Source organism: Panthera pardus, unplaced genomic scaffold (genome assembly GCF_024362965.1).
Source record: "Panthera pardus isolate Hobbes unplaced genomic scaffold, ASM2436296v1 HiC_scaffold_17, whole genome shotgun sequence".
Lineage (NCBI taxonomy): Eukaryota > Metazoa > Chordata > Mammalia > Carnivora > Felidae > Panthera > Panthera pardus.
Genome location: NW_026526732.1, coordinates 98,073,425 through 98,087,673, shown reverse-complemented (window position 1 = coordinate 98,087,673; position 14,249 = coordinate 98,073,425). Strand labels below are relative to the sequence as shown.

General features: G+C 33.9%; 1 protein-coding gene across 1 annotated transcript in view; it reads right to left on the bottom strand.

The window, feature by feature from the left end:
* Positions 1-14,249, bottom strand: part of BMP5 (bone morphogenetic protein 5) — a 116,063-nt gene that overhangs the window by 54,325 nt on the left and 47,489 nt on the right. Inside the window, exon 2 of the mRNA XM_019457461.2 lies at positions 3,888-4,080. Within this exon, the coding sequence (XP_019313006.1) occupies positions 3,888-4,080 (193 nt within the window). The remainder of the gene's footprint in view (positions 1-3,887; positions 4,081-14,249) is intronic.

Genomic DNA, 14,249 nt, shown 5'->3' with positions numbered 1-14,249 from the left:
CTTGATCTTTACGTAAAAATAGGTGTCAGTAAATGGTAGCTATTATTATCATAATAACCACGTACTTTTGGTTAACCTATGTATGCCATCCTCTAAACCTAGTAAACTAGGTGCTCCTACTGAACTATATGAGTATATATTGACCAATGTATTTATAAAATATCAGCTATGGTCTTTGTACTGTGATAAGCACTAGTTCTTCCCAAATCATCTCAAATACTTTCATTGTTCTGAAATACTTATTATTACTTTTATTCTTTTCATATTTGTAAATGGAGACCCTAAGATATACAGCAATTTCCCCATAGGGAAATTCCAAACTCCATGCTGTTATTGCTATACATGACTATTTTCTGTGCTGGCTGAAATCCTACACAGACACCTGAAATATTCGAAGAATTACATGTACTGTTTGTATATCATCCATCCCTTAAATCTATTTCTTTGGAAAAAAAGAAGAGTGTAAAACGTGACTCCTGGATGTATAGACAAGAACCTAGGACTGCATCTTCTTACACTGTAGATTAATGAACACCAAGTAATGGGTGAATGCCAATTTCAAAGAAAAAGAAAGCACTTTGCCAGAGATTCTCTCACCTGATCAATAGAATATAAAATTTAAATTTAGGGTACACGTGGGGGAATTTGTATATTTTGGATATTGAAAAAGATAATTGGCAAAAATAAAACCCACAGAAAATAATAAGTATAGCATAAACTTACAGGATGATTCAGCAACAATATGTGATAGTAGATTTCAAGTGTGTGAACTTGATAGAATGAATATGGAATTGAATTTACTGAATTAAATTTTAATAAATGCTATTCAGTAAGTTGGATGCCAATCTATTCAATCTATGCTATCCTAGAGTTCAGAATATCAAATACAAATATTTGAGAATATCAAATACAAATACAAATATTTGAGAATTGATCAATATATACATGTATTTTAGAAATCACTTTTCAAAGATGTAGGGAAAATATCAAGGACATTAGGAAATCCTGTGTCTTAGATTTAAATACATGTTAAAAGAAGTAAAGACTTAGCCAACTTATACCCAAGAGTACTGAAAAAGCATACAAATGTAGCTATAGAAACATTGATAGTAATATTTTTTAAATCATGTATAATTAGATAACAAACTTTCAAGATAAACAAATATCCCATATTTAAAGAAATAGAAATTCTCAAAATTGTGAAGTCTGATAAAGTAAGCATCAACACCCATAAATATTCCCAGATGTGTTATTCATAAAAATCAGCATGGGTTCATCAGAAATGAATCTATAAACTATTATCGATAGTCTTTTCTATTATTCCTTTATTTTCATCACGTGTATTATGTCTTAAATTATACAGTTCACATACTTAGAGGTGAAAGAAAGCTAAATGGATGGCTGGTTCAATGGATAACATTCAAAAATATCCTGAGCAGACAGAACAACAGACCTAATTAAAGGTTAGGACATCAAATTGTGATCATTGTAAAAGTCTGTATTTAGATTCACATAATCAATAAGTATATTCTAGAGGTAGAGATCTGGCATACCAGTGGTTCCTGTAAAAACCACTTGGGTGGTTATGAAATAACCAACTACAAATTCTGTGTGCATAACTATTGTGAATGACAAAAAATAGAGACAATTCAAGCATTTTGAGATATGTTAATGGAGTATTATCCCAATCATGGACAATAGTAATTTGAAAACTAATTCATATCAAGCAAATTAGTGCTGAGGATTAAAAAAAAAGAAACTACTTAAGACACTATCCTTTCTTGGGGCGCCTGGGTGGCTCAGTCGGTTAAGCGTCCGACTTCAGCTCAGGTCACGATCTTGCGGTCGGCGAGTTCGACCCCCGCGTCGGGCTCTGGGCTTGCTTCTGATTCTGTGTCTGGAGCTTGCTTCTGATTCTGTGTCTCCCTCTCTCTCTGCCCCTCCCCCGTTCATGCTGTGTCTCTCTCTGTCTCAAAAATAAATAAACGTTAAAAAAAAAATTAAAAAAAAAAAAGACACTATCCTTTCTTTAAGGAGCTCACAATCCAAATGTGGGAACAAACATAGAAAAACAGAATTATAAATAAAATATTTGTTAGTTACAGAAATATAATTAAATAATACATGGAGTATTATCTTAAATTCTAATCACTTAATTTTAAGGCGCCATCATTATTTAGTACTAAAAAAATAATGTAGTATGCCAGGCTCTGTCTCTAACAACAACAACAAAAAACTTAGTATACTCATTTTTTTTTTAATTTTTAAAAAATATTTTAATGTTTATTATTTATTTTTGAGAGAGAGAGACAGAGTGTAAGCAGGGGAGCGGCAGAGAGAGAGGAGACACAGAATCCGAAGCAGCTCCAGGCTCCAAGCTGTCAGCACAGAGCCCAACTCAGGGCTCAAACTCACGAACCACGAGATCATGACCTGAGCTGAAGTCAGACACTTAACCGACTGAGCCACCCAGGCGCCCCTTAGTATACTCATTTTATAAATGAAACCGCTGGATTGAGATTTAAATAAACAACCGAAAACTCACCCACAGACAAATAGCTAGTAAGTGTTAGAGTTAAGAAAGGAACACAAATCTTTCTGCCATGGAATTACTGCTCTCAAAATAAGATCAGCACTTAATCAAAGTATGTCCTGCTGAACCAGTGTTTCATGGGCATTAAGTATTATGCATTCAAAGGAAAAGATTCCATAATGAGATAATTTTGAAGAAGACTAGGTTTCCTTACTTATAAAGCCTTTCTAAGACTTTAATATATCATGTGCATTGTGAATCTACTAGAGAAAGGTCTAGCAGGTAGGATTTTCAAATGCATTTAACCTCAGAAGCTTTTTATTCTTTTTTCTCCGTTGAGTATTGTGAGGGACCAATGTCCCACTGAACATCCATTGGGAACTCTGGCACTCTCCAAAACCAAGAAAAATCTAAATGTCAGGGACTAGAAATTTTCAAGGAGAGGGAGGAGCCTTGGAGGGGACAAGATAGCTGTCTTTAAATATCTCATCAAAGAAAGACATACTATTTCACCAGAGGGATGATCTAGATCTAATAAATGGAAACAGATTTCACCTTAACATTTCACTGTTGCACTATATGCTAACTAACTTGGATGTAAATTTTAAGAAATAAAAAAATTAAATAAATAAATAAATAAATAATCAATGAGAATTGGAAAAACTACATATGAGAGCTGTCCAACAAAAGTGGCTAATCACCCATGAAGGTTTTACCCAAGAGATTTCTTCACTGGATGAAAGGTCAGACAACTCTGCTAAGCTTTCTTTTCAACTCTTCTATTTGATGGTTCATTTGCAGTAATTATCAACTGAAGTTTTCATATATTTTGTATTTCAGACTATCTGTCCATTTTTTGCAACATTTTGAATTAACCATTTTGTAGACAGAAGAAATACAGGTTAATGAGCAGAATGTTGCAAATATAGTGCCTTACATCAAAATACACATAACAACACACATATAATTTACATCCATGCCAGTGAGAAATAAAGGGTCTCTTCTCCAACTTAAAAAAAAACAGCAAGTGATTTAAATCATTTCAATTATAAATTTTGTGTGTGCTGACTAAAACGAAAGTTTTCTCATTTACAAAAGGAGACAAGGGGACTGGAAAGCAAATATGGGGGAAGCATGGGACCATCCAGTGCACAGATTGGTGTTAGGAGGAAGGAGAAGCTGGGGAATGTGGAAGGCACTCTTCAGATCCATTACTTTTACTTTCAATGTGTCTACACCTGGCTTTGAATGTCATTACACCCAAAGAAAACATAATATGATAGATCACATGATTATCAATGGATTTAACTACAATTCATTTGCTAGCATAGTAAGTTAGACATAGAGTTGTTACCTATTAGTGTATTCCTTGATGATCTGATATATGCTAATCTTAATTGTTTCATTTTCAAATCGACTATTACTCTGGTCCTTGTATATCCGGAATTCAGCTGCTGTCACTGCTTCCCCATGAGGAATTTGAGTCAGATCAAACCTGAATTCTTTGTAATGCCTTCGCTGGTGAGAAAAATCCTTGTCTCTTTCAACTGAAAAAGAAAAAAAAAAGGGAAGGAAAAAAGTTAATCCTTTATAAAATATGGAAATTAATGGTAAATTCCCCTGCTTTGAAGATGAAAACAAGCAAGTAGGATATTATAAAACTGGGAAAACACTGGAACCGCAGGCTCATACATGTTTCCAGTTGAAGGAAATTCCACAAACCAACAACCTTTATTTCAAAAGCAATATAACCTCTGTGGTTTCATACAAATTCTTGGATCCTAACTAGAAAGGGTACCCAAAAATGTTTTTAAAAGCGAAGGTTGTAAAATGATTACTACTATTTTATCAGGTACCAGAACACAGAGGGGTTCATACAGGAATTAGGGATATGTAATAGAAACCCCCAGGGTTCCAGGTGAAGTCAGTGATGAGATTTAGCACAGCTGAGGGAGGAAAATAGCAAGGAGGACTGAGAAATTGCAGGAGCATAAGAACTATGTTTATGACATTGCAAAGGTCAAGTAAATAAAGTAAATTCATGTTCACGAGAGGGATTATTTCTAAAATGCCTTCCCCAGAATTTTTTTTTTCTCCTTTCAGCAAATGAAATGTCCTTCTTTTGTTTAAAAAAAAAAAGCACTTTTATTACTTCTTATACATTGTTTGGTATAACCTCCTTATCCATGGGGCAGCATAAAGCCTTCCAAAGACTTCTGTCTGTTCTTACTCAAAATAGAGAGGAAAACATATTTCCCCCCTTCAGCAACCTTCCCACCAAGTGAAGTCAGAGAACTTTTCCTCTTGGGAACATTATGGACTGTTGAAGAATGCGGGTAGTAAGTGTGAGGCATATTATTATATAACTTGGCTTTGTAAAATAGTATATTATTTGATACTATATCCACTGAACACCAAAAACCTTCGTAAGAAATTATCTATGCAAAGGACTCATTTTTAGTAATGCACTATCATGTGGTGGAGTTATGTTTCTCAGTATTGGTAGCTTGCTCAAAATCTCTCTGTTATCTAAGATAATGTATAGGTCAGGATCACAAAAATTACACTGCAAAGCACTGGGCACAAGGTGCCTCACAATTACAGCCTATAATAATACTTCTACATATTTCCAGTGATGTGTTCTTTTGCTAAAATTTTGTTACAAGAAGATAAAAAATGGGTAAGTTGCATAAATGAACTCCTAAGTTTCAAAAATTGCAGGAAGATAGGAAAATATCTTTAGGTGCATCATTGAAATCATGTCAACGCTGCTGTAATTATGTGAAACTTGGGGGTCCTAAAGAAGAGGAAGGATTAAGATTAAGGAAAAGATAAGAGGGTCACGACCAACCAGGAATGAGGGTGGAGGCCATGGCTGCTAGAACTCTGAGTTCCAGGACCAGATGGGTTCCATGTCTAGAGGAAGCTCATGACAAAGGAATGCATGATTCCTGGCCTTCATCCTTCGAAACAATCTTCAGTTTATTTTCCCCAGGAGTAGGAGGCCGTTTAGGAGGGCAGAGAGCTCATCTCCACCTCCACCTCCCATACCTAAGCCATCAAAGAAAAATATAATCTACACCTGGCCCCGGGAAGCTTGACAAGAACAGTGTTCTGGCAGTCGGGCACATGCTGACACCATCTCAGCATGAAGTTTTGTTTTGTTTTGTTTTGTTTTTTTAGGTATCACTATCTTGGTCCTAAGAGAGGTCTGCTCCCAGGAAGATCAGTAATCAGCTTCTCACTAAATAAGGAAGACAATCCCATTTTTAGGTTGCTATTTTGGTCCATAATTTAAACTTCTCCGTCTAACCTTCTGCTGGCAATAGCTTAGACTGGTATGAACATATCTCCCTCTGTTCTGTTTGTCCATCCTCCTGACTCAGGTACGTGAGACGGAATGCGTAAGGGTAGAAAATGCCTACAAACTGGATGTCTAATAACTGAAAGTGCCTTAAAACTTGCCATATTAAAACTTGCCGATTGGGCACCTGGGTGGCTCAGCCCATTAACCAGCCAACTTTGGCTCAGGTCATGATCTCACGGTTCGTGAGTTTGAGCCCCACGTTGGGCTCTCTGCTGACAGCTCTGAGCCTGGAGCCTGCTTTGGATTCTGTGTGTCCTTCTCTCTCTGCTCCTACCCTGCTTGCTTTCTGTCTCTCTCGCTCTCTCTCAAAAGTAAACAATAAAATTAAAAAGAAAAAAAAAAAAAACTCGCCACAACTTTTGTTTACAAAGAACTAAATTTAATTCACTACAAACTTATTCTTTCCTGATCCTCATATTTGGGCACCGTTCTAAACATTTCATTCATATTAACATATTATACTTTGTAACAACCAATGAGGTATGTTCTATGATTATCTCTACTTTGAAGGTAAAAAAAAAAACTGAGGAGGCAGAGAGAATAAAGACCAAAGAATATGAATTCAAGTAGTTGAGGCCACCAAGCTATGTTCTTATGCAGCTTCTGCTTGTAGATTATTACCGTGTCCTAATTTATTAAGTATTTATGCTTTACTAGAGATCTGAAATCTCATATTCACAAGTCCAAAATCCAAAAAGCTCTGAAAACTGAATGTTTAACTTCAAGTTAGTTTGGCAGGAGAACTGGAAATTAGCTGATTTGAGGCAATTTAAAGTCTCTATTTATCCCACTTTCTATAAATATTTACTGCTTTGCTACAGAAATGTTCATGTGTTTGACTAGGTTGCACTGTTCCAGACTCTGCTTGAGGACTTCCATATTTTATGATGTATAAACCAACCAGCTATTCAAAAACGTATTTTTCTATTCTTAAAGTCAATATTTAAAATTCTAAATAACAATCATCATGCAATTTTTCATTAACAACCATTTTTGTATTTGAAATTTAGACCAAAGAAATTATAGTCCTAGAAACAAGGCCTGAGACACAGGTTAGCATCCAATCTAAAGCACACACCTGCATAATGCAGGTAAGTATTGAATTCATATTATGTAAAGTCATCTACTGTTTTGGAATCCCCTGTGAGATGTTAGTATAATAAAGTGGAAAGCTAGAATTTCAGCTGTTATTATAAAATTTCAGTTTTCTAATCCAGGCTATTTAACCTAACTCCTTAAGGAGGCAAATTTGCAAAGAGTTTAATAAAATTTTATATTAAATATACCACACAAAATAAAGTTGCAGTGCAGATTTGTCCAATGACTCAAATTCCTATATCCTATTGCTTTGAATTATAATTGCACTAGTAAATTCCATGGGACATGTTGGAGTGAATAATGGAATAAAACTTATATTTATATAGCTTTGCACTCCTAATGATGCTCACAAATATTCACAAGGTAAGCTCAGTTACCTCAAAGAGCAATCCTAGGGAGGTGTGAAATATTAATATCCCTAATTTAAGAATAAGAAATTGGGTGATGACAGCTAGGCGGTAACAGATGTCTGTCTTCTAAAGCTCATTATAAATCTTTGTTCAATGTCCATACCACCTACATAATGACATCCCACAGTTCTGTACTTAGAGACTAGTTCATAGCTAGTATATTTACACAATGTTTCTCAGCAATCAAGGATTTGATCAACAATAGTTAATTAGCATCTAACACAAAGAATGCTTGATCCAAAGAAATCTTTCAATAAATACTAAATGAAAGATTATATGAATGGATCAAAATCTGGCTCTGTTCACTAAGTATCATCCTGCTGCATTACCCGATGACAAAAGACATGATAATTTCTTTAACTCTCATTTGTTTGGCACATATTTGTCTAATCCTTACAACCTTACTTACGTTTGTAAGTTTCTATAACTTGCCCAAGAGCCCACAATATATAATTGGGAGAGAATAGATTTCATTCCACAGCCAAGATTTCAGTTCCTCATCCCTCAACAACACAACACTGTATTTATTTGTTTTTTTCTGGATGTGATTTTGTTTGTTTTATCTCATTATTACTCAGCAAAGTTGATCTTTCAATGCTCTCATTCTTCTCTGTGATGCTCCTACTTAAGAGGATGCCATACTTTCTGGAATCTGCTCATTCTTCTAGAACTCAGTGCCTCCAATATTTATCTGGGTAAATACTGTATTATATTCACTTATTTAATATTGATTCCATTTCTTATCTGAGGAGTTTTTACGACTAAACAAGTGATTGTATTCATAGCTTGAATTAATATTATATAACATCTATATTAATATGCAAGCTCATTCTTTTACTACAACCTTATTTTAAAATAATTGTAACTCACCAGCTGGATCCCTCCATACTCCAACTTTTTCTCCACCAGACCTACCAGCAGAATAACTTTCTCAAACAGGTTGAAAAAGAACATACAGTCACGTTTTATATCCCTTAAGTGTAAGCTTTTTGTAAGAGATGTCCTTGCCTTGTTCATATTTGATGATTTGAGTAAAAATTAAGCATTATTTCACCATATATTACAATGTGCTACAACCCACTGCAGTTATAAATGTCTTGGAAAGCTTAAAAGATAAGCAAGTAAACAAGAAAAAAATCACAAAAATATATACATCTTTTGTTTTTTATTCATATTGTGTTAAATATTTTGTCCTTTCAATATGCATTTTAATTTATATATTATATCAACTAAATACTATGAGTTTCCTTAATCACCTTTATTATCATTTCTAATAAAATCTGTATTACCAGATTAAAAGATGTAAGACTCCATAAAATCATAATTACATTCCTCTCTGGTAGTAGAAAAGACTCTCTTAATTACTAGACAAACAGAAAACAAATGGAAAAACAAAAAGGAAGACAAGAGGGTTAGCTCATCGAAAGAAGACCCAGATTTGTCAAAGGGGATAGAATGACACATGTTAAAACATACTGAGGTCAGGAGGTTGACCCTTTTCTCTAGTGAAGACCATTCCTTTTTCTCTTACCATAGATACCATTTCTCTCATGTGAAGTGAAAAAGAGAGTTTGGGAATAAACTTAAGTAGATTTAAAACACACCTCCTGTATCAATCAATTCACCTATGGGAATTGCATTTAAAAAGAGAACACAATGACCTGCCCAGACTGCTATGTTCATATCTGCTTATATATCTAACAAGGTTCATAGGCTGTATTTTCAGCCATATGTACATTACATTAATGCCACACTCTCTTTATGATACATGCTTGTTTTGAAGATTGTTAACTGTAAGCCGATGAATATCACCATAAAAGTGAAATAAGGCCATCAATATTGGACTGTTTATTTATTTATTTTTTTTTATTTAAGATGATGGTTGCCAACAGTTCTGTCTACAAAAATTAAAGAGTTGCTGTACTGCATATATATATGTTATAGCATAATATATATATTATTATATTATATGTTATATAATTATACATTATATATTATATATATTATATAACATGTTATGTATTATACATATATGTTATATATGTAATGCATATATATGTTATAACATATATAACATATATATATATGCAAACTCAGAGAAAATAAACCATCAATAAGTCAGCAAAATTTAGAAGGTTTATCACACAAAATACAATCATAATGATGGTGAATAATCGCTTTCCGGAAGCAGGTTTTTGAATATTGCAAACATTTCCATCTATGCGAACTACCAAGAGCAACTGAAAGCTCACCAACACTGAGAGAACCAAAGAATCAATCTATTATTACCATTTGGTTTTAAAAAGTGGCAACATCAAAGCACACAAAAGGTAGAATATGAATCCAAAGAGTCACATTCTATAATTAATGGGCTGACAGTAAAAAGAAACAGACTGCCTTATATAAGCACCAAACTACATTCTCAATGCTCTAAATTGCTAACGTTTTGCAGATTAAGCTTCTTGTGTTTAAAGACAGCCACTGAAACCTTTTATTGCTAAGATACAACTGAACAGAAGTTAATGACTGATTGCAGTCTTTCTTTTTTCCAAACAGACACCTCTCTGAATGTCTTTATCATTAATAGAAATTGTATAGAAATGTCCCAATTAAATATTTTTATGTCTACAACATCTGGAGAATATAATTAATTAACAGAGGATTGAAGTTTTATCTATTCTGTGATGTATCTGCAGTCTTAAGGAGATGCATTCATGGGCAACCAGCCTTAATCTCCCACACAAGGGCTATAACTTGGAAGACACAAATAGAATCAGTAGCTGCAAGACAAAGATAGCATTCTCCCAGGAGCCTAGCCAGCTGTTGAAAGAGTACAGATCATTGTTTGCTGCTGAGTGCAAAAAATCATTAAGAGATTACTCATAGAATTATTACTTATCTGTGCTGCATTTTAAAGTTAAAGGGGAAAAAAAAACAAAGATAACATGTGACTACCAAGATATATCACTTCACAAGACATCCTTCACTGACTAGTCCATTGAGAAACATAAACTTGTCCTATAAAGGCCTATTCATTGATCAGTGAGTGCACATGTACATGTTCCTTTAAATGGATAACCATTCCGGAGAGTATGGTAAACTCCAGATGCCAGAAACCCTAAGAGCCTCTTGACACCCCAGTCATGTTTGACCTGAAGGAGAGAAAACTGTCCCCCTGAATGTGCTGTTTCAAAGAACAGTTTCAATGGACTTTCAAGTGTTCTGTAGTTAAAATACTCTTACTTGTACTCATAAATGCTTCATAAATAGTTTTATAAAGAAGGAAAAGAAAGGTGAGATGGTTAAATATTTTAAATATCTTAATGAAATGCCTAAACAAATTGATTCCTGAATCAATTTCAAATACATGCGATTTTGAAATTTACAAAATTTAATTAATGGCCCAATATGTAAATATTATTTTGCTTTACAAAATATAAATGACTTAGGAACAGAAAGAATTCAGTCTTGTATGAAGACAGCTTTAGAACACAATGAAGATGGTACCATGCTCTACTTGGCTTCAGATTGGATGAGCCCAGCATTCAGCCCTCGGTGGTTATTAGAATGCTATAATGATAACCCTTTACATATCAAGCATTGGCATGAAAACGGATATATTTAATAAAAATAAATAAACAATAACAATTAAGTAATTTCTGATTTCATAAAAGCAATATATATCAAATTTTTGGTCCTTCTCCTTTATTGGATGCAGTCCATCTCCTGGCTGTCAGATGGCTGCTTTTCTTTCTCATCTTCCACACATACTCATTTTGATTATCCTAAAACTAGCTACCGTGCTACTGCTCCATTTATTCAATCCCAAAATATTTATTGAATAACTATTCTAGGTCAAGCCCTAAAAGATACGGAGATATAAGAATAAAAGAGATATGAGCCCATGATAAGGAAGACAGACACAGAAAAGTGCAATTGTGATACAGTTGTGTTGAGGCTTCCAGGGATAAGTGTAATATAAGGCAGAATAATGAAGGAAGGAACAACACATTGTATAGGAGACTTCAGGAGGAGATCATTTTGAGCTTGGTCTTAAAGAAGTTTTGCCAAATAAAGGGTTCATATAGATGGAAAGAGATTTGGGAGCTTATAGCCAAAGAATGAACGATAAATAGTTTGTTGTCATTGCACAATATGGAATCTGAGCATAAGCAGTGCAATACGAGGAGTGGTAAGAATTTACTGGGAACAGATCAGTTTTTCACTATTCCCATTCTCAACGATGCATTCTGTATTCTAGTAACCAAAGACAGGAAATTATTTTTTTGTAATCAATATCACAGGCAAGTGTATAGTCGACACTTTTGAAAGAAAGTTGGATGAATTAATGATTCCTCAATAATCCCCTTCCTTTCCTAACTTGATAGTTTTCCTCACTTTTTCCTCTAACTAAAATGCATTCCCTACTTTCAGAGCTCCAAATCCTACGTCTGCTTAAAATCTCCATTTCCAGTGCCACAAATACTACTTTGAAATGTTCTGTCCAAGTTAATTTTTCCTGCTGGAGACATTTTCAGTACCTGTGCACTTTTTCTGTACCTCCCTTTTGATAATGGGCACGACAGAATGCCATACTTAAGAGTGCTGGATTTGAAGTAAAAAAACAAACAAACTTGAATTCCATTTAATTTACTTAACTTACTAAAGTGTGTGGTATTAGGAAAGTTATTCAACATCGCTATGCCTTTATTTATCCATCTTTAAAATGGAGGTCGATAATAAAAGGCAGTGTGTTGTAAAGGTTAAATGATATTTGAGAGAGTCTTCGTGTAGGTGTCTGCAACACAGCAAATTCTCAGAAAGTGGTAGCTGTCATATTAGTAACTTTCCACTTGCATTGTAATTATTACATCACCATGTAAGTACCCCAGGGGTGAGATACTTTAGAGAAATATGCATATTTTCTTTTTGTTCTGTTTGTTATCTTCATATTCCTGCACAAACCCCCAAACATGACTTTTTTCTATAGCAAATGGTCAATAAAAGTTTAATGATAGAAAACTGCTACCTGTCCTAAAACACAACCATTTTGATCATCAGAATGTCAGTATGTTTCCCTGGAATATAGGTATATTCATAAATGGAATAAATATTATTGGTTTTTTAATTTGTTCAGTAGTGTTAACAAAAAACTTCAGGCTAGAGCTAGATTTTTATAAGGGTGGATGGATAGAAAATAATTGTGTTTACTTGATACCTTGTTTAGATGTTTCACATCTATGAGGTAGAGAACACAGCTGCACATAATTTGATGTTCACATATTGCCCATTAGTCTAATCAAATTTGCTGGTTCTGATGCATCTCCTCTTTAAGGGAGTCTGACAGTCACTTAGTTCTTTTTATCCCTGAGGATCAACAATGCATCCTAAACACAGAAAATATTTTGTTATGGTTTTTATTATAAGCTTTTTATACCAGAAATTATTAATGGGAACTTAAAACAAATGTTCATCTTTTGTGGGTTAGATATTATATTAAATTTCAAAAATTAGTTGATAGTTAAAACAGAAGATAATACCTGATTAATTCACTTATTGTAATGAAAAATGATTATTTAATAAGAAGTGAATATATTTAGTATATTAATAACAGATTTCAATCACACTGTGTACAAATATTTGAGAAAAGTTTGTGTTTGCCTGTAAGAAGTCAACATAAAAGCCCAGCCGTCTGATAATCACCTTTTGGTAAATATTTAGTTCACATGTTTTCTTTACTAGAAAAATCTGTGGGTTTTATAGATTGTCTGGCAGCTAGAGGTCAACCATTCTAATCTCACCAGATTTCACTGAATGGCCTTGCAAATTCTTCTGTTCCATCAGTAAAATAAAACAGTCCATTTTTAACCACCTGAAGGTGATAGAGGTTACAGTAAGTGCATATACAGCAAAGAACCTTCCTTTACGTCTTGAATACAATGAAATGATAGTTTATCTAGAGTGAATACTTGTGGTTATCTGACAAAAACAGGTCAAAGGTTTTGTGAGTTTTCTTCTGAAATTGTTCGGTGCCTTCTCTAATGACTGATAATTGAAAACAGAGATGGGAACTATACAATGTGGTGGGTGACAGATAAGCCGTAGATTAATGCCAATACTTGGTTAGGAGACACTAAAAGGTCAGGAGTCACAGGAATTAGCTATTGTGCTACTGTGACAAGACAGACATCAAAAGTCTATTACCCCTTCAACAGCCCTTCCCCAAGCCTGAAATCTATTCTCACTTCCTTTGATTGTAATTAAGAGATAATTTTTATGTCATTATATATACAATGCCAAACTGAAGCCACTCGCCCTAAGTGTACCAAATAGTTAGAGTTTCAATATGTTTATTTACATAATGGATATCTTTTTCATAGCATACTTTTAATGTATTCAGTGCTTATTTTGGAGAATTTTAGAAACATTTTATCCAGCAAAAAGTAATTATATTTAATGGGAAGAAAGAAAAGCTTGAATAAATTTGTTTGGAATTTCTCTGTGGAGGAAAAATGAAGGCTAAAACAGAGTTTGCATAGCGTGAATGATATGAGAATTTTTTGTAGCTGAACATATAAATGTCTTTCTCAAATTAAGTACTTTAAATTCTAAATTGGTATGATACCTTTAATAGGGTTCACTCAAGCTCAATCTGTGGTTTGGTATGTCATTTTGAAACAAAAGCAAACTATAAATTGTTTCCGCCAATAGGGTTTCATCAGTGAAATTTGGTGCATTCAAAGAGGTCACGGAGAAATGCGGTTGTATTTAATGACATATAAAGTTATTAGAGACATAATTACCTGGTTTTATACATTTTTAAGAAGGATAGAATGATATA